This window comes from Euprymna scolopes, chromosome 18 (assembly GCF_053919585.1).
Source record: "Euprymna scolopes isolate OS-2025 chromosome 18, ASM5391958v1, whole genome shotgun sequence".
NCBI classification, from domain to species: Eukaryota; Metazoa; Mollusca; class Cephalopoda; order Sepiida; family Sepiolidae; genus Euprymna; species Euprymna scolopes.
In genome coordinates this window covers 116,841,336-116,863,582 of record NC_136499.1, presented here as the reverse complement: position 1 = coordinate 116,863,582, position 22,247 = coordinate 116,841,336, and the positions used below count along the sequence as shown (strand labels likewise).

The window sequence follows — 22,247 nt, the reverse complement described above, 5'->3', positions numbered from 1 at the left end:
TCAAGTCAAGATATCTTCAAGTCATAATCAGATAAGCATCACAAATAGTAAAAAGAGATTTGATAGAATCCATGTGTATATCTTTCTATTGCTAGAATATTTGGAATAAAATATTGGAAATTTGGAGAAGAGAGCTTAAATTGCCGTAAACAATTTTATTTGTCCAAAAAGAGTCTCGGTATACGTTTTGGTTTGAGTCAAATAAAATTAAAAGAAACAAAAATAAAAAATATGTATAATTGAAGTAGTTTTTAAATGTAATGCCAGGCGTTGTATCGTTAGGTAAAGTCATTTAATCTGCTCAATTATTCATCTTTGTTTTAATTTAAAAACTTGTAAGTCTTGCTTCCTTATTTTATCCTTTAGTTAAACAAATATGTGAACATTCTTCATGATTAAGGCTAAAATTATCAGCTCTAAACATTTCAAAACATTGTTAAAACATCTTCATTGGTTTTTTTATGGTTTGCGAGGCACTTGTTTCATTATGCAAAAAGAAAAGCATCAAGTTTTCAAAATAGATTTTACAATCTTCCATTTTCAAAAGGGCTCCAAAATTTACTCAAGTTAAAAGAGCTTTAAGTATGATCTAACCAGAATGTATTTCTTTGCTTCCCCACTGAACAAATTAGACACAAGGCCGTTTTTTAATGTGGAGAGAGAGGGAGGGGGGAGGGAAAAGGGGACCAGCTCCCGATGGGTGGGAAATGGGAGCTGGATAGTGACAATTGGTACGAAGGGTTGCCCCTACATTGACCAAGGTCTGATATGTGGGGTTACCCCCACATATGGTCTTTGCTTGCAGTATCTGTCGGAACAGATACTACACTTTGATCTTGTCGCCCGGGCCGCACAGGGCGGGCAGTATAAGTATGCTCTAACCAGAAAGGTAAATGTAAGATCTATCAATAACTCAGAGAGACCCGACGCTATATAAGAAATCTGTCGATAATTTCGCATGTTGAAACATGTACAACTGAAAATTGAAACAAACTTTCCAGACCACCTAATATCTATTAACGTGGCCAAAGAACGCAGAGATGAATGCTTAGTTAAATAAAATAACAAATTAAGCTCTCTTTTATATTAATAGTGCTCCATACTACAATTGTTAGAGCAGATATTTTAGTTGTATTTAGCATGCACTGACAATGCAAACATTTCAACCTATTTGCTCAGAGCAAAGTGCCCTAATTGTGGAGGCGAAATATAAGATATTAGATGAAAATAAATAATTAAAGTTTTAACAATATGCAAGACCTTCACTAATAGCTAGGGCATTTGGCTCTGACAAAACTAATATATTGAAACCATTGCATTGTCAGACTAAGTAAACAAATTTATCTCTCACACACACACACACACACATCTCATACATAAATTCATGTTTCTTGTTACACTTTAAAGTGTGATTCTCGGATAAAAATAATAAATTCCTTTGCATTTTAGAAAAAAAAAAAAAAATTCAGCTCATGATAAACATAAATACAAGTGCAATTGTTATTATAATTTAAGCTTTAATATTTCGAGTGGTCTTTACTCTTTATCAAAAACTGATTTCTTTGATAAAAAGCAGGGCATTGCCCAAAATATTAAAATTATAACAAATACCTATAATTTTACATTTTTTTTCCATAAAACTATTATTTTATTTGTCAAATGCGCAGAAATTTGCTATTTTTAGCCGAGAAATATATACACATAATATAAATTTTTATTCATACAAACATTTTGGCTACATATGTGCAGACATGTTTAAGCTATAGGCTTATTTAGGTTTAACTCAGTTGGGCTATTTTTTTTTTTTTTCATTTTAACAACAGTGCTTGGCAAAGCTAAGCTAAAAAGGACCTTTTGTAGTCAACATGTTTATGAGTAAAAGTTTATATTAAATATATAGCTCTACTTGTTATTGAGCACTATTATATAGTTAAAGATTCAATGGATGCATTCCTATGAGCAAAGATTTAACAGAATTATATATATATATATATATATATATATATATATATATATGTTTATGGGGAAAAAACATGCTTATTCAATTATATTCACCCTTTATTGACACCAATTCTTTTATTTATGAAGCTCGATGTGTGTTAAATCTAACTATAGAGCATATACAAATAAATGACAAAAAGTCTATATTTTAAATTCCAAGATGTTGTTCATCTTATTGTTTATTTCTTTCAGCATACTAAAATGGTCAATTCTTGACAGCACCTGTTTCGTAGCACAGAAACAATCATATAATAATTATGTCAATGTGACTCCTCATAATGGGTACTCATCAACTTTCAAAGAAAATAAAGGAATATTATGGCATGATTACAAAATACAAAAATCAGAAGAAAAGTTGCAATTTATGAAATTTCACATGAAGGTACTTTATGTGCCTGGGAGTGTTCTTAGATGGATTTTATAATTGAATCACCAACACTCTCAAAGAGAATAGTTTCATATATTTTGCACCCATTTTTATAAAAATCTAGTTTTTGTCTTAAAACCAAAATGTTTTAACATGGTATCAAGACGGTCCTTATTCAAGAACAGTTTAGTCAGCTCAACAAACAAGTAATGTCAACTGATACGCGAGCACAAGAAAATGAAGACGGTCCTTATTCAAGAACAGTTTGTCCTCGTAATTTTAAATCTGGGCTCAATTAAGAATTTTGTGCAAACTCTTGTGTAAACCTACGTTCTGCATCATAAGACGGGGACATCTGCTTGCATGGTGTGCTGTGTTCCATTAATTATTAACCTTCCAATGCCATAATTGATACATGCATAAATAAATAAAAAAATAAAACTCTAAATGTTACCAAAGGCAAGATAAGTTACTCTTCTACCTGACTGAATAGGTTTGTAGTGCTTAATACATGGATGAATTTTGTAGCGCAGAAACAATCATATAATTATTATGTCAATTTGGAATAATTTCTGCCCTGACTCATCAGAACCAGAACTCGTTAACTTTTAAAGATAAAAAGAATATCGGCATGGTTACAAAAAAAAAAAAAATCGGAAGAGTAATTAAAATAAAAAATAGTGTAAATATCAAAACATAAATGCAACTACTCTTCTGATTTTTTTTTTTTATATAATCATGCTCAAATACTATTTTCTTTTAAATAGAATGGTTGGTTGGTTGTTTTTGTTTTACGACATATCAACCTTTTTCAGGTTATTTAATGCCGAATCTAGTTATTTTGAGGAACGATTTTTAATAGAGTATATATTTATTTTTTTTAAGTCAGATTCTATTTAACCCATAGTTGGGACCCTAACAGGTACTACCACTCTGGGTCAGAGTGGACCTGCGAGCAATGTCAATTAAAGGGTGGCTCCACACTCCCCAAGGCCCGCAGTTTTAGGTCATAACCAGGACTGTTTAAAGTTAATGAGATTTATTCTTCTAATGATTCAAGGTGGAAAACATTAAAAAAAATTGACATAATTATATGATTATTTCTGCCCAACGAAACATCTAATGCTGAAAGAAATAAACAGTAAGATGGGCAACATCTTGGAATTTGGAATATAGACTTTTTGTAATTTATTTGTATATTTCATAAATTTGTTTAAAAAAACATCAAAGTGCACTAAAATAGATTTTATAAGCCCTAATATTGATTATTTTATTAAAATTCTATGCATTACTGTCTATCGAGGATACCTGGGTTTCATCTATCTGGTTATCCTGGAGAAAATCCTGCTAATCCTAGAAATATCCATCAGTCTTTTACATAATGTAAAATATTTAAATAAAATAACATAATATAAACCTATATAAGTTATCCATAGATGTGTTTCACCATTACTGTGACTCATCAGCATTGACTGACTACAGCTGAATTTAGAACTAACCACAATACAAACATTATCCAAAATATTATAGAGAGGACCTTCATAGCTTTGTGGTAAAACATCTGACTACAATCCTTGTAGTAGAGGTGTTGAATCCAGCCACACTAATAAGCTGTAGTAATTGTGAAACATGTTCCCTAGATAACTATTTTATCTGTAAATATATCCCTAAAAATAGAGGAAGTAAACTCTCTCTTAAGTACTAAGGTATTGCATTACTGTCAGCTCTAACATGATTAACAAGAAATAATTAAAACACATATTCTATATAGGTATAGGACATAATACCTGTTGATAGTCCTGTCAGGTTAGAATTTATATCAATGCAAGATATACACCTACCTACTTCCGTATGTCAAGGTGTGCTGGGGAGAAAGAAAAGTCTCGTAATATTGTGCATAAACATTTAAAGAGATAGGGATGAAAACAAAGTCTTCATGTTTAAAATTGTTTCTATGTTTTAATGTTATTTTCTTGACCAGAATCTGGTGTACAAATATAGAGTTTCACTTTAAACAATCAATCTAAAAGAACTGGAAACCAAATAAATAGTTTAGAAAAAAAAAAAAAAAAAAAAATAGTGTTAAAAATGAAAGGGCACTTTGTTATTTGAGTTTTTTTGTTTGTTTTATCTCTCAATCATAACTTACGTAACAAATTGAAAAAAAAAAATTCTTTTTTTAAAAAACCGGAAACGTTTAATTTTCTTTTTTTTTTTTAGTGTTTAGCAAATGTTTTCATTTCCTATTATAAAAAAAAAAGTTCACTGCATCTTTATAGGGCCTTTTTTTGGTTTTATAGGGCCTTTTTTTGGTTTTTTAGGGCCTTTTTGACCCCCCTATAACTTATGGCTGTACTTCCTCAAATTTTATTTAAATTTTTTTCTTTGTATTGAAAAAAAAAAAAAATTTTTTTTTTTTTTTGAGCAAAAGTTATTTTGAAAATATCATCACATTAACCGTAAGAAGTCCTGGCCAGATAGCGAGTGTCACGGACAGCGTGAGTGTGTGTATGTGTCTGTGACTATTTGAGAGTAAGGGGAGTAGGGAAAACAGACCATCACAATAAATAACAGTCACAAGTCCGAGGCAGGAAGGCAGATGATGTCGTCAATTGTATTTCGTCACAATTAGAAATGGTGGTGGTGAAAGACAAGGTAAGAAAGACTGTCACAGACGGACAGTTCAGACAGAGGCAGCCGGGCAAGCCAAGCAAATATGCGAGGCGCGACATAGTGCACATGTCTGTTAATGGGCGGATATCTTTTTTTTTTTTTGTGTGCAGTTGGTATGCATATTTGACAGCAGTATAGCAGAGACGGATTCGGCACTGAAGTAGAAAACAATGCGACCACTTCAAACTTCTTCCTGATAGGCAGCAATGGTTTCAAGCTCTTCCATGTCTAGCCCTCCCTTCAGAGTTCGACGCACTGCAAGAGGAAAATAAAAAGATTCGATTGGTCAAATTGGCAAAAATGACAATGTAAAATGACCATGTAGCATGGAAGATTATAAAGACAAAGATTATAAAGACGAAGATTATAAAGACAAAGATTATAAAGACAAAGATTATAAAGACAAAGATTATAAAGACAAAGATTATAAAGACAAAGATTATAAAGACAAAGATTATAAAGACAAAGATTATAAAGACAAAGATTATAAAGACAAAGATTATAAAGACAAAGATTATAAAGACAAAGATTATAAAGACAAAGACATGAAGATAATAAAGAAACAGATTATAAGATAAAGATTATAAAGACAAAAACATAAGGATGACAAAGATATGAAGATTATAAACAGATTATAAGACAAAGATTATAAAGATTATAAAGAGAAAGATATGAAGATAATAAACAGATTATAAGACAAAGATTATAAAGACAAAAACACAAGGATGACAAAGATATGAAGATTATAAACAGATTATAAGATAAAGATTATAAATAGAAAGATATGAAGATAATAAACAGATTATAAGACAAAGATTATAAAGACAAAAACACAAGGATGACAAAGATATGGAGATTATAAAGACAAAGATTATAAAGATAAATTAATACAAGAAATCAGATAATGGCAAACATGAAACAAATAAAAAAATTTTTATTAGTAAATAACTATTTATCAAGGCAGGAAAGCCACTCGAGGATAAGGATCAAGGAATTTATCAGGTGTGTAGGATACCGTTTACAATTATGGGCGTATGACGTTACGTACTCCTGCATCTCCTGTGATAAGCCAGGTTTCGTCGATGCTATTGAATTTGCGTGTTGATTGAGAACCATGCAGATGCCGATTTGGGTCTAGCGAGTTTTATTTATGGCAGCACAAGGATAGAAAACAAAAGTAATAAAGATACGAAAATAATAAAGATCTTTTGATCTTGAAAACGTGGGGTAAAAGGTGGCTGGTTAATTTTAATGCATCGATTATCAAGCTTCTTTCTTTTCATCATAATCACTTTAGCTCCCATCATGCCCCAATTGAAATGAATGGGTCTCTTCGTGTGGAAGGTCCATGTCTTGACAAGCTTCTGAAACTGACCTTCACTCCTAATTTGAAATGGAACACATACATCAAATCTGTTGCCAAGACTGCTGGAAAAATAATTGGATCACTATCACTCCAACGCAATCCTCTATCTGTATAAGAGCCAAGTACAACATAAAATAGAGTACTGTTACTACATCTGGGTAGGAGCTGCTCGGCACGCCCTATCCAGCCTTGATAAAGTTCAAAACCGGCTTCGAAATCTAGTAGGTGATGCCATTTTCTCTTTTCTGCAACCTCTTTCCTACAGAAGAGATGTTGCAAGCCTTTCTCTGCTCTAGTTTTAATTTCATGGCAAATACTCGACTGAACTTGAATCTACTATTCCCCTTTGCCAAACTTTCACAAAAAACTCAACTAGCTACAAACACGATATGCATTTTCCCCCACTCTCTAACTGTGCCTAAATCTAAATGCAGATTCCATGAACAAAGCTTCTTTCCCAGAACTGTCTACCTGTGAAACACGTCTCTGCTGGCCTGCTTCTGGTTGAATACAACATGGTAGCCTTCAAATCCAATGTAAACAAATTCTTGTTGAGCCATCCCCATAAATTATCAAATCCTACCCAATTTACACCATTAACAATTACTACACTCCCACTTTAGATTCATTAACCTTTATCCTCGAGTGGCCTTCGTAACTTGATAAATGGTGACTCCCAAGTAAAAACAAAAATAAATAAATATAAGAAAAGTAAAGATATAACAATACAGTAGTTCAAGAAATCACATAATGGCAAACAGTAAACGCATAAAATTTTTTGTACCAATAAGTAATTATTTATCAAGGCACAAAAGGCACTCGAGGGGAAGAGTTAATGAGTTTCTCAGGTGCGTACAATATTGCTACTATAATGGGTGTATGATATCATACGCTCATACTTCTTATGTGATAACCCAGGTTTTGTCGATGTTGAATTTGGGTGTTGATCAAGAACCACGTGGATGTAATATCGCTACCATAGTGGATGTATACAGGGTGGAATGTTGCCAAGTACAACATAAAATAGAGTACTGTTACCACATCTGGGTAGGAGCTGTTGTTGCCATAGAAAAGACAACATGATTCCATTTCCATTTGATGAAAACCGGTTTTCTTTTTTCTATTATGGCTGAAAGTGACATGATGTTCGATGAGCGGTTTCATGTGTGATTTCAAGTGAGGGACACATCATGCCACTCACATCTTTGAAGTCAGCTTGAAAATCAACACTAAAGTGTACCTGGATGTGCTGAAGAGTGTGGTGATCCCCTAGTGCAATCCGGTGGTCACTGGCAGACCCTGGGTGTGGCGGCAGGACTCCGTACCAGCTCACGAGCCCAAAGAGACCCAGACTTCAGAAGGGGTGCTACGACTTTGTACTCTTCTCTCACGAACCCCCAGACCGTAGGTGCAGCAGCAGGACTTGGCACCAGCCCACAAGTCCAAAGAGATCCAGGATTGGCTTTAGAAGGAGTACTACAATTCTGTACCCTTCTCTCACTGGCCCTCCTCCTCTCCAACCTGAACCCACCAGACTACTTCATTTGGTCATACGTCGAGAACATCACCAACATAACCTACCATAACACCAAAGCCATCCACCCAGTATTCACCAAGCTCCTGCCGGTGCTTGTGGTAAATACATGCTTCCAGTTCTGGACCTGTATTGAAGCAGTGATTGAAGTTCAGAGGTTGAAGACAGTACATTGAATAGATGTCAGTTCTACTCTACATAATCAAGTTGTATGAATTGAATTGATTTTTTTTCAATAAAAGTTTAAAAATAAAATTGTAGTGTTGTTTTCTTTAGGGCAACACTTATCGTTCCACCCTGTATAGATTTATATCAGTACTCTCTCTCATATATATATATATATATATATATATATATATATATATATATATATATATATATATTTATACACTTTATTTGTTTTACATAAGCATTTATATGTCATTACACATTCATGAGCATGTTTCAGTCAGCTAGCTACAAGTAATTAGAGACCTCTTCAGGTGATATTGCTTATAAATGCAAATGCAAAACAAATAAAAATATCTTGCTCTACTTTGGTATTGAGCACTCTTGCAGTAACCTCGCTAAAAGCTCTATTATAAAAAGCAATAAAATTGTAGTGTTGTTTTCTTTAGGGCAACACTTATCGTCCCACCCTGTATAGATTCATATCAGTACTCTCTCTCATATATATATCTCTATATAAATAAAATGAACTCATTTTTTCCCGTCGGATTTTGACCTTAATAGGATTAAAAATCAAGATATTTCATGCAAATACATTATGCACAAACGGCAGAACAATATCTGAGGTTTGTTATAGGCTTATTAGTTCTCAAATTCCTCGATAATCTTAGATTTCTATACTTTTTCTGCTGAGAAGTCACGGCCAAAATCGGTTAAGATCAATGGAAGTGGTAAAATATTTTCTCTCTTAAAAATTCCTCCTCCCCCTGCCACCACTTAACACCGTTTGGAGATCGTTCACAAGGAACAGTTGAGAAGAGAACACCGGTTTGGCTTCGTAGTTCTATCATGTTAAGTTATTTAAAATCACTAAACTAAGCTGCAGTGCTCTGTGGCGTAGTGGTTAGGGTGCTGGACAATTCACATTATATTTTCACGTTCGCGCCGACCTACCATAGTGTTTTTTTTTTTTTTTTTTCCTAAACAACTGGAATGGACTTTTCTTCGTGGCCGAACTGTTAACGTTGCAGATGTTTTTTTTTTTGTTTTTTTTTTCACACTTTATTTTCCTACTTTTACTCATGACTCCGGGTTTGATCCTTCCTACTTACCTACCATAACATTTTTTAAAACTCCCCCCCCCCGTCCCGGAAACAAACACTCGGGCAACGCCGGGTACCCCCGCTAGTATATATATATATATATTTATTTATACACTTTATTTGTTTTACATAAGCATTTATGTCATTACACATTCATGAGCATGTTTCAGTCAGCTAGCTACAAGTAATTAGAGATCTCTTCAGGTGATATTGCTTATAAATGCAAAACAAATAAAAAAAGTATATCTTGCTCTACTTTGGTATTGAGCACTCTTGCATTAACCTCACTAAAAGCTCTATTATAAAAAGCAATAACATAGAAACCTGTAATGTCATACACTTGTTGATTTTGGGTGTTGATCAAGAGCCACATGGATGTCGGTTTGGTTTTAAAGAGTTTTATTTATAACAGAACAAGGACAGAAATCAAATATGTGTGTGAGAGATACCTCATTTACATATTTATCAAGCCAACTTTAAGCCATGATGCTCAATTCTCCTAAGGAGAAGGCAATTTTGTTTTGTTTTTGTAATTACATATTTGACGGAGACTCTTTAATTGCCCTCGGAGCAAGAAACCAAATAATGGCAGACATGAGACATATACATATTTTATAGAATTTCAAATAACCATTTATCGAGGCACAAAGGCCACTCGAGGATAAAGGGTAATAAATTTGGCAGATGTGTACATTACTGCTACTGTAATAGGTAAATTGATTTCCCCCCTGCGTGCATCTGTGATAACCCAGGTTTCATCGATGCGGTTGAATTTGCGGATTAGATTGAGATCCATGTGAATGCTGGTTTGAGTTTAAAAAGTTTTATTTGTGGCAGAACAAAGAGAGAAAAACAAAATTATTCGTACTAGAGAGAGATGGAGATATTCAGAGGAAACGAACTCGTGAAAGAGACATCATTTAGATATTTAGGCCTTCTTTTATCCACGCGATGCCCAACACCTACCCACCAAGTTATTAACAATTCTAAGCACGGTTTGGATCTTCTTGTGCCTACTACACGTAGAGAATTCTGACAAAGTCAGAAAACAGAACAGCTATTCTGACTTTCAAAAACGTTTTTATACTCAGAAAAATTGACGCATGGAACACGCTGGCTGCATTGGTTAGAAATCAAAGGCAGGCATGAGACATATACATATTTTATATAATTTTAAGGCCAGAAGGATAAGGAGTACCGAGTTTGTCAGATGTGTACATTACTGCCACCAAAAAACGAACTTAGGACCATATTTATTAAAAACACCAATATTTTACCCGTCTAACATTGGGATCTACGATAATAATTGAAGCTCTACTCATTTGCATGAACAACCCGACCATCAATAGGAGGAGGAGGAAGGCAGGTTTAAATGCTTTCAATCGACTTCTCAATAAAATCACCAAACACAATTTTTAATTCATCACTTGCGTGAAGACGACTCATGGAAGTTGAAAATGTTTGCGACTATGGCAAATTTCTTTTTTACACTCAAATAGAACGTTCGAACATTGGAACACCGAAAAGAAAAAAGTGGATTGCAGGAAAAACAAACAGGAATTATCCCTGCTGTTCAACAAAACATGCATAAGAGGTTATTATTACTATCATTATTATTATTATTACTACAATTATTACTATCATTATTATTATTATTATTATTAATATTATTATTACTATCATTATTATTATTATTATTAATATTATTATTACTATCATTATTATTATTACTATTATTATTATTACTATTATTACTATCATTACTATTATTATTATTACTATTATTACTATCATTACTATTATTATTATTACTATCATTACTATTATTATTATTACTATTATTACTATCATTATTATTATTACTATCATTACTATTATTATTATTATTACTACCATTATTATTATTACTATTATTACTATCATTACTATTATTATTATTATTATTACTATTATTACTATCATTACTATTATTATTATTACTATTATTATTTTTATTATTACTATTATTATTATCGTTATTACTATCATTACTATTATCATTATTACTATTATCATTATTGTTACTATTATTATTATCATTACTATTATTATTACTATCATTATTATTATTACTTTATTAGGATGGTGGCAACCTTCACATGCTACTGTGACTTAGAGACCAAGCCTATGGAGACACTAACTCTTAAGGTGTTAAGCGGGGAGATATCTGTTCACTTTACATTTAAATTTCTTTCATTTACGGATGCTGGCAACCTTCATGTCTTTTTAGAAAGAATGTTAACTGGAAAGATATTGGAGAAATGAACGCCAGCAATAATGATCCGATTCATCCAAAATTAATGAATGATGCTCAACGACCATCACCATCTTCTCACTGTATCTTTTTAAAGTTTGCTATAGTTCTATTAACGGCGGCAATAATCATGTTGACACACGAACAAAGTTTTGAGCTTGGTCAGTATCAAATGGCTGGCTATTAAGGATTACCAGGTGCTGTATACAGGAGGATCTCGACTGTCCCTTCCCCTGCAAAACTTGACTGGAATTAACACGTGACTGGTGAATTTAATTTTCCTTAGAAACTTCTTTTGGAGGAAGCAGGCTGAACCCTCTTAGAGTGAGTACAATTTTGTTGATGTTTTTTTTTTAGTTATATTTTGGACTGATAAGCTATTTCATTGTTATTAGAAAAAGTAGGGTGAAGCCAGGAATAGAATAGTCTGGTGCACCCTACATCCTGAGGCGAGGAGGGCATCTTTTAGAAACAACATCTTAATTATAAATATTTGAAAAAAAAAATATGCATAAAGAAAACGATGCAAAATATTTCATTTAAAATTGTTTTAAAATTATTTTTTGTTGTTTTTTAAAATATAAAACTGTTTGTGATATCATTGTAGATTAGTGATATCATTGTAGATTAACGCCCTCAGTTAAATCATCTCCACTAAAAAAAAAAAAGAAAAAAAACCCAGAGAGATTCTATTTTATTTTTACTTGTAAACTCCTGATAAATCTGGGCAGAAAGAAAAAGAATTTAAAACAAACAATTATTTTAGAACTTAGAGTAAACAAAGCATTTCAGCATGATAATTTAATGCAATCCCCACCGACTTCTATTTCCAAGCAGTAAACCAAATTTTTTTTTGTTTACTGTGAAAAATGAATTGTGTATAATTATTGGAGGTGGGTAGTGATTTTTTCTCTTTTTTTAAAGGCAATTACATGTATTTTTATAACCTTTCCAATCAAACTTAAGTTCAATAATAAAAAAATTAGCTAACCGCCCCAAAAAGAATTGGAGGAGGGGAGGGGGGGGTGTCATATTACATTAAACTTATATATGAAACTGATATCCCCCTCTAAATTTTATAATAATTGTTTTTGGAAAATTTTTTCTTTTTTTTTTCTGGGGTTTTGTAATAATAATAGTTAGACCAAGGATACTGGAATTGCCAGAAATCCAATAATCTGATATTCTTCTATCAAAATCACACATATGTAGTGGTCACCACTCATGGCTGGTACTACAGATTGACTAAAGGGTCAATGAAGATGGAAACACAAAGGAAGCAGACCTTACCCCCGTCCCCCCTCCCCAACAAATCTTCACTAATCTTGGTGAAGCTTACTGCCACACAAATTCTAGAAAAGACTAACATATATTGCGAGCGAAAAATCATTGGTAAACGGCTTTGTGATAATGTAGAATGATTATCAAAAGAGACAGAGAGTGCTGGAAATCTGGGTAGAATTGTTGTCATGCAGATTCTAGGGAACACTTCTAATGAGTTATCGTTGATAATGATCTGTGTAAGGACACCTAGAGAGTAAATAATAAAAAAATGAATCTGAACAATAAAAACAAAAGGAAAATGAAATTTTTTCATAAAAACGTGACAATAAAATAAAACAAAATATTTTTTTGATGCCTCCCCCCTTCTATAACAAAAAAAATAAGATAAAAATTGATGTAATCATTCAAAAATGGGTAAAAAAAAAAAATCAAAAAAATCTGGTGTTGTTGAAAACTAATAACAAAACTGTGTGGAGATTAGTACGATAAAACCAACGAAATTTGAATTATTTCGATTATTCAAACTATTGTTCCCATTTTGGTTGTTACGTTCACAACTTTCAGTCGATGTAATATCCAATGTTCTTTGGATGCATCTTTTCAAGCATCAGGTGCAGTTTTGGTCCCCCGACAAAGGTCGAATTGGACCGAGTAATTCATTCTCGTTTGTCTGTTCGCACTTTTCTCAATAACCACTCCTTGGACTTTTTAAAAAATTTTGCACAAGCATTAGTCATGGTAAAAGTAAATTTTTGCCAGAACGGATTTTCTGGGATAACTCTGGTTGTCCCCCTCCCCCAGGGGGCATTATAAGAGGTAAAATTGCCCCAAAATCGTTCATCCATTCGTTTGTTTGCATTTTTCTCAATAACCACGCCTTGGATTTTTGTGAAATTTTGCACAAACATTAGTCATGGTAAAAGTAAATTTTTGCCAGAACGGATTTTCTGGGACAACTCTGATTACCCCCCCCCTTCCCCTAGAGGGCATTATAAGGCAAAATTGCTCAAAAATCGTTTATCTGTTCGCTTGCTCGCACTTTTCTCATTAACCACACCTTGGATTTATTTTGTTTAAATTTTGCACAAACATTAGTTATGGTGAAAGTAAAATTTTTTATTCCATATCTTTCAAATCCAATTTTTTTTAGGTCAATTACAGATATAACGTGGCTCACTGCAGTCAATACTCCCAATATACAGCTTCATCGTGATTGACATACCTAATGCCAAAGCCATCATTTCCTTCAATGACAAACAGTATTTAGTCCAAGAATTCAATGACAAACAGTATTAAGTCCAAGAATTCAATGACAAACAGTATTAAGTCCAAGAATTTAATGACAAACAGTATTAAGTCCAAGAATTCAATGACAAACAGTATTAAGTCCAAGAATTTAATGACAAACAGTATTAAGTCCAAGAATTCAATGACAAACAGTATTAAGTCCAAGAATTCAATGACAAACAGTATTAAGTCCAAGAATTCAATGACAAACAGTATTAAGTCCAAGAATTCCACCTGCGCGTGGCAAGTTTTCCTTCTTTTATCGATTCATCACAATCATCACATAAATGCTTCTTGCAGCTTCAGCGTGGCAATGTGCAATAAGAAAACAGTGTCTTTGCCTGACACGCATCGCGGTATGTTTTACTTTCACAGCATATACCTTCCTTGATATAGCAGTCCTCTTCTATAACTTGATCTCTATTGAAATTCTCTTTCCAGATTTATTCACTCATGGAGGGAACCACGCACGCTCACCTTTTTTTTTAATGTGAAAAACTTATAGTTGAGTGTGGAAATCTTTTTCTGTCTAACTCATAAACCAGGATCAAATTTTGAACTGAACCTTTTAATGGATTAAAATAAAGAGTCCAGTTTGAAATTTCCAGAGTTCAACCTAAATGTTCCCAAGTATAACTAGAAGGTTCCCATTATCGAAAAGATGCACCGAAAGAAAGTCAGAGGTTACAACGGCTGAAGTTTTGCGAATATAATAACCAAGATAGGAATAGTAATTCAAATTATCAATCTGAAAATTTTCGAAATTCCGAAACAAAATGAAATTTGAGGTTTTTAAAATTTATGGAAAGCTGAGAATGATCCAACTGACAATAAAAACAAGATAGAAAAACATGCTGGACACAATTTCAACACACACACATATTATATATATATATATATATATATATATATATGGCAAAAGGGGAGGAGGGGAGGCTGACTGTATATCATGCACAAATAGATGTTCATTAAAAGGAGAATGTGGTAGGTATCAACATCATTGGGTCTTCCGATGATGAAGCAAAAAGTTACAAATGCCAAGGACAACAACACACAATGGCTGAAAATGAAACTAAAAATGGTCTGGTTTTAAATGAAAAAAAAAAAATGCAACAATTGTAAAAACACAAAATATTTCCATGCACATCCGTTTTGTTTCACTTGAGTTTTTTTTTTTTTAAGCATTTCATAACATTCTGTAATTTTACTAAAATTGTCTATATGATATTTTATTTCCAATGAAGAAAAAAAAAATGCTAACAGGGCTGCTCAAGCATTTTTGTAGGCCAGAATGCATGTAACTTAATGCTTGCTGTTCAAAACAAGATTTGACCTTGTGCCTAACCTGCAGATGTGTAACTCTTGCTTCCCTTATTTTGTCCTTTAGTTCTCATATTCCATGAGCGATGTTTCTGACAAAGTGGAAAGAATTGCTGTTTTCTGAGTCAGAATCTATTCCATCTAACACTTATCGTTGACAAGTTTTTGGCCTTGAAGTCGTATCTTTTAGCTTCTTGCATCAAGTTGCGTCATACCTTGTCTAGAGCAATTTCCATAAATTAAAAATTAAAAAAAAAAAAATTGCTGAACATCAGACATGCCAACTTGTGGTTAAACTGGTGAAAAACAAAGCTAGTTTTTTAAATTTTATTTTCAGATTCCACTTGCGCGTGCAAAGATCAAAATCAACCAAAAGTTATTCCCCTTGTTTTGCCCCTAATTGATCCCAAACAATATTTAGTTATGTTGATTCAAATACATTGCGACCATTTTTTTTCTTGTGCTTGCGTACCGGTTAACATTAATTGTTTTTAGAGCCGAATAAACATTTTACATTAAGTAAAAGCACTACAAACTTATCCAGTCAGGTAGAAGAGTAACTTATCTTGCCTTTGGTAACATTTAGAGTTTTATTTTTTTATTTATTTATGCATGTATTAATTATGGCATTGGAAGGTTAATAATTAATGGAACACAGCACACCATGCAAGAAGATGTCCCCGTCTTATGATACACAAGAGTTTGCACAAAATTCTTAACTGAGCCCAGATTTAAAATTACGAGGACAAACTGTTCTTGAATAAGGACCGTCTTCATTTTCTTGTGCTCGCGTATCAGTTGACATTACTTGTTTGTTGAGCCAACTAAACTGTTCTTGAATAAGGACCGTCTTCATGATACTATGTTAAAACATTTTGGTTTTAAGACAAAAACTAGATTTTTATAAAAATGGGTGCAAAATATATGAAACTATTTTCATGTTGGTGATTCAATTATATATCACAAACATTCAAAATATTTGGTGTGTACATGACGTGAAAAGACGGCTTTTATTTCCTCTTTTGAACAAAACATGACGTTTAGAATTGAATATATGTCATGTGTGAGTTTTTATTTATTTCATGTTGTTGCATATCACATAGTTGCTTGAAATCCAAAAATGTAGCGTCATTATAAAGCAACTTATAAGTTGATTGATGGTATCGTTACTAGATACAAAAATACTGGAAGCCTTTTCCTCGATCTCATCTTAGTCTTTATTTTGAATAATGGTTGAAATATTAAAATAATACGAGAAACAAACACACAAAGTTAGTTTACTGTTTTGATTCAAATGATATAAAATGTACTTTTAGTTTGTGTAGCTTTTATATATTTTAAAAATAGATGAATTTATAGAATTTAAAAAAAAAAAAGAAAAAAAAAGAGTTCAAGAAATGATAGGGTTGGATTATTTTTTTTGCCATCAACATTTCACATGTAGTGTAATAAGAAAATGTAACAGACAAGAACACTGATCTTTGTTTTTTCTTTCTTTTAATCTGTTGCTAAATATTTGAGTTTTCTTCCGCTCTTGAAAAAGCCTTCACTACATAACGGTGAAACGTTCAGATACTGGAGTTTTTTTTCTGTTTTTCTCATACGATTTTATTCACTCAGAGGAAAAAAAAAGGTCAAAATGATATGAAATAAAATGTTGGTTCATAGATCTTTATATATGAAAAAAGATGGATTTATATAATGAATAGAAAAGCTCATGAAAATCATAAGGTTGGCAAAAACAGATTTTTTTTTTTCCTTTTCTAGAAAAATTGATTGATGAAATGAGGAAAAACAAATTATGGCTTTCTTTCGAAAAAAAAAAAAAAAAAAAAAAAAATTTGACAGTTATAAAAATTAGAAATTAAACTCTCATCACCAGCCATTGTCTGGTCGGCCCAGATTACAGACAGCTCAAAATCATTTGTTGATGTTGCAGATTGGGAGCCAGTTCTCAGATTGCAGGTCTACTTGAAATTGTCAGGTAAGCTAAATAACTAAAATATTGAAACATTGCTATTCTGACTGCATGTGTAATTATATATATATATATATACAAAGTGAATAAAAATGTATACTTTTGAAATATATTCTTTAAATAGCTTATGAAATAGTGAAAATTGTTAAGTTCAATGTAGATATATTATCACCTTACACTTACATTTCAGTTTCCAGAAAAAGTCTACAATTATGAATATATATTATATATATATATATATATAAGTGAATAAAAATGTATACTTTTGAAATATATTCTTTAAATAGCTTATGAAATAGTGAAAATTGTTAAGTTCAATGTAGACATATTATCACCTTACACTTACATTTCAGTTTCCAGAAAAAGTCTACAATTATGAATTTATATATTATATATATATATATATATATATATATATATATATATATATATATATATATATATATATATAATATATAAATTCATAATTGTATATATATATATATATATATATATAATATAGCATCTTATTAAACCAATTTTACTGAACTCAATGCTCAATATATATATATTTATTTAATTGTACAGAAGTTCAGGAAAACATTGGTACCGTTGGTTTCAAGCCCAACATAAAAGGAACCAGTTAATGGTAACACGTAATCGATGTTTGTGTTTATGTGTTACCATTAACTGGTTCCCTTTATGTTGGGCTTGAAACCGACGGTACCGATGTTTTTCTGAACTTCTGTACAATTAAATAAATAAATATTAAGCTCTTACATCGAAAAAGCTTTTCTTTGTAATCGAGCACTTTGTTGGAATTCTTTCCGCAAAAAACAGTAAACAAATATATATATATATATATATATATTAGTAAGTTATGAAAATATATATGGCAAATTTTCATAACTTACTACCTAGTTCTACCTCTGTATTAAGCACCGTTACACATAAAATTGTATCTTCATATATTAATTCATGAGATTAAATGAAGTAGTCATATTTTTTATATATATATATATATATATATATATAAAATCAAGAAGTAAAAAATCAAGTTTACAAACCAAAAAATCTTTTGTAAACATAAAGTGAATATAAATACTAATATTTATATAGTAATCTCAACCAAATAAAAATGCTCATTACAAGTAAAATAAGAAATAAAGCTTGTCGTAGAAGATCACCATTTAATCATTAAATCATACTTTACATGAATTTATTGCTTGACAGAATACCCAAATAAGAAATATTATGAAAGATATCAGCAGATGAATATTCTAGTGAAGCTATGAATTTACTAATACTTGCATAAACTGAAACTGCATTATATGAAAACTAGTCATTGAAATTATATTTCTTATTTAAGTATCCTGTGGAATGATAAATTCATGTAAAGTATAATTTACAGTCTTTAATTGTCTTCTTATATTATATAAGTACGTATGGTGACTATTTACTCAGTTTTGAGCGTAACCACCTTTCAGAGATGACTTTTCATTAATTAGCCTAACAAAAAAGTTGTTAATTTAATTATTTATTCAAATAAAACGCTTCAGAGTTTTCTTGCATGAAACTGACATTTGCAGTACAAAGCTATTCTTTAATTCATGCTCGTTTATTTTAAATTCTTGAGTTCACCAACAACTAAAAACAAAATAAGAATTAAGTTTGTGCAAAGCAACAGCAGCAGAAAAACATCTAATTTGCATATGGAAAAAAAAAAAGAAAGAGAACTTTTAACGAACAAACGCAATAGAATGGCAGGCAGAGAAAGAAAGTTATTGGTCCGTTATGTGTGGGTGCTGCAGCCATCAAGAAAAAAACAAAAAAAAAAGAAAACAAGTGCTGACCAATTGAACTGGCCGTATTGGATATGAACATTTAACATAGATAGCATTCAATAACAAAAAAACAGTTTTTATGCTGACAATATCACGTTACCTAGAAATCACTGTCCCAAGGGTCTGAAAAGTTATAATAGTAACCAGATTAATTGTTGGATCAAATGGAGAGATACAAAACAAATCAATCAACAAAACAAAAAAAATATTGTAGACATGAGAAGGGGGTTTTAGAAAATTGCAAATTAATTTTACTGAACTCAATGCTTTATATACAAGTTATGAAAATATACATGGCAAGTTAATTACCATATATATTTTCATTACTTACTACCTAGCTCTACCTATGTATTGAGCACTTTTGAAGTAAATACTGAAAATTTACACATAAAATTATATCTTCGTATATTAATTTATGTGATTAAATGAAATAGTCATACTAATATATAAATTATACTTTACATGAATTTATTGTTCGACAGAATACTCAAATAAGAAATATTATGATTTCCTTAATCTGTGGAGTTTCAAAGAAATGCGTTCTTATCAGAGGAACGATATTAGCAAATGAATATTCTAGTGAAGCTATTAATTTACTAATATTTGCATAAACTGAAACTGCATTATATGAAAACTAGTCATTGAAATCATAATATTTCTTATTCGAGTATCCTGTGGAATGATAAATTCATGTAAAGTATAATTTACAGTCTTTAATTGTCTTCTTATATTATATAAGTACGTATGGTGACTATTTACTCAGTTTTGAGCATAACCACCTTTCAGAGATGACTTAAAAAAAAAAAACAACTAACAAATTATTGTAGACATGAAAAGGATGTTGTAGTTTGCTTAAAACATTGTGCGTAGTGTGAAAAGAAGTTGTTTTTGAAGGCTATATCAATGCGGTTCATGAGAAAAACTGGACACGAGTTAGTATACAAAGCGACATCAAATTTGCTTGCTTTTATTCTTTATGAGCTCATATTAAAGTCCTCCGTATTCTCACAAGACCATTTATATCCTTTAAAAAAGGCTGTTTTTAAGGAAAACATACTACAGTTGTCTTGTTTTCGAGCTCTGGGATATAATTAAAAACAAATCTCTATATTAAGATCAAACATTATGTCCTAGAAATGACTGCACATGTGATGAACCCCCAATTTGGGAGTTTTGGGAAGTGTAGAGTCACCACTTCTTTAACGGTTCTGGATATGATCTTAAACTGGAAATTGATCCTTGCTTCGGACCTTAGTGAATCCTCACTAAAGTTTGCCTCTCCTTTATTGTACACTAGCGGGGGGTACCCGGCGATGCCCGGGTGTTTTGAGGTGTGTGTGGTTTTGGGTAAATCAAAACTCTGGGGTGGGGGTTAAAATAAAAAAAAAGAAAGTTTTTGTAGGTGAGTATGAGGATTGAACCTGAACACTTGAGGCAAAGTTGGAAATGAAAGTGTGAAAAAAAAAACAAAAAACCGTGCGACATTAACCACTGGACCACCACGATATAAGACGTTTGAATTTATTTAAAAACAGAATTGACACGTGGGCGCAATAAAAGTTAACTCTGCTGCTTCTATTTGACCTAATTAAGGAAGTCAAACCAGCTCCTCATTGTCCAGATTGATTAGCAATTGTCTGATATGAGAGGAGTTTGTCCCCACATTGATCAAAGCTGATTGCTTCTGGACGTTTCCCGGCGCGATGCCGAGAACGCACAGATTGAATTTAGTTTCACTTTATTTATACTGAAAAGCAGGACAAATAGGCGACAGAGCGAAATAGCGCAAATCTCATAAAAGTCGACGTAAATAAATGTAGATGCGACCCGCGTTCCCAAATCGTAGATATTATTATCTAGCGGGTATATAAATAGTTCTAAGAGATTGTAACAACCCCGGGAGCGTGTGTGAACGAAGCCTTTGCAAGACATACATGAAATGGTCACACACATTTTGCCTTTTATATATATTTTTATATATATAGATTCTAGCATAAAAAATAACTTTCCTCCTTTCATTATACCACGTTGACTATTCCTTTTCAACCTGTATTACTACTTTCATAATTGTACCCCCGTTTTGATGGATACAAAAGTTATGAAATAGGTTAGAAAAACGATGCACAATAACGTGCAAAAGATTAAAGGGAGATAATTCTCTTTAATTTATACTTGAATTGAAATCATTAAACCTACTTCAATCCCAGTAGTAAACAATAATTTAGAGTCAATAAAAATCTAATATTCTGCATCAAGAGTACCGATGAAGATAAAATAAAGATAGCTATTTTACCCACAGCTGGAGGGATGCGTTTGTAATGATATTAAGGTGAAAGTGACGAGAAAAGATAAAAAGGAAATAAATTTTCAAATCACAGAATCATTGTCGGGAATCATTTGGCCAAAGAATTGAAGGCAGCAAAACTCATGAAAGAAATTTTTTTTTTTTTTAGGGCTAGAAAGACAAATTTTTCGTGGACTAAAACTTTTAAACAGAACTTTGAGTTTCCTGGCAAGGTCATTGGTTATTTATAACTAACTGATCGAAACATTGTCATGATCGTGTAGCAACTTTGAAAAATGTTTATCTGACTATAAGAATATCTTGCTCTTTATTATTGAGCACTATTAAGAAAACATTGTTAAATTCATTTTTTTCTTATTTTTTTAGTGCTAAAAAAGTGCAAAATGACGCAAGAAGTGGACACTCAAGGTGAAATTTCTAATCTACAGTGTATATATATATATATATATATATAAAAGTGAAAGTGTCTGTCTGTTTGTTTGTTTGTGTGTGTGTGTGTGTGTGTACATTTCCCTACACAATAACTCTGTCAATTTTCAGTCTACAGACTCGAAATTTGATATACAGGGTACTGAGATTTGGGAAAATCTTTGTAATCTATTTTCAGCCAGAAATTCGGCTGTTAAGTGGTCAAAGTTCAACGATTTAGCCTTTGAGAACTCTACCAAACTCCTCTGCCAATTTTGGGTCTAAACACTTGAAATTTTAAATATAAGTTCCTTGGACATTTAATGCTGAATCCAAA

The 22,247-nt window shown here is 31.9% G+C and overlaps 1 protein-coding gene across 26 annotated transcripts in view; it reads right to left on the bottom strand.

The window, feature by feature from the left end:
• Positions 1 to 4,640: 4,640 nt before the first annotated feature.
• LOC145297783 (FH1/FH2 domain-containing protein 3-like) overlaps positions 4,641 to 22,247 on the bottom strand; it is a 760,653-nt gene continuing 743,046 nt past the window's right edge. For 22 of the 26 annotated variants that reach the window (XM_080144059.1, XM_080144064.1, XM_080144042.1 and 19 more), the window contains one exon: positions 4,641 to 5,296. In XM_080144059.1, the coding sequence (XP_080000185.1) occupies positions 5,223 to 5,296 (74 nt within the window). In that variant the 3' untranslated portion in view covers positions 4,641 to 5,222. Of the gene's footprint in view, positions 5,297 to 19,297; positions 19,321 to 22,247 lie in introns of all 26 variants that reach the window. The other 4 variants (XM_080144067.1, XM_080144046.1, XM_080144068.1 and 1 more) reach the window with 1 other exon arrangement.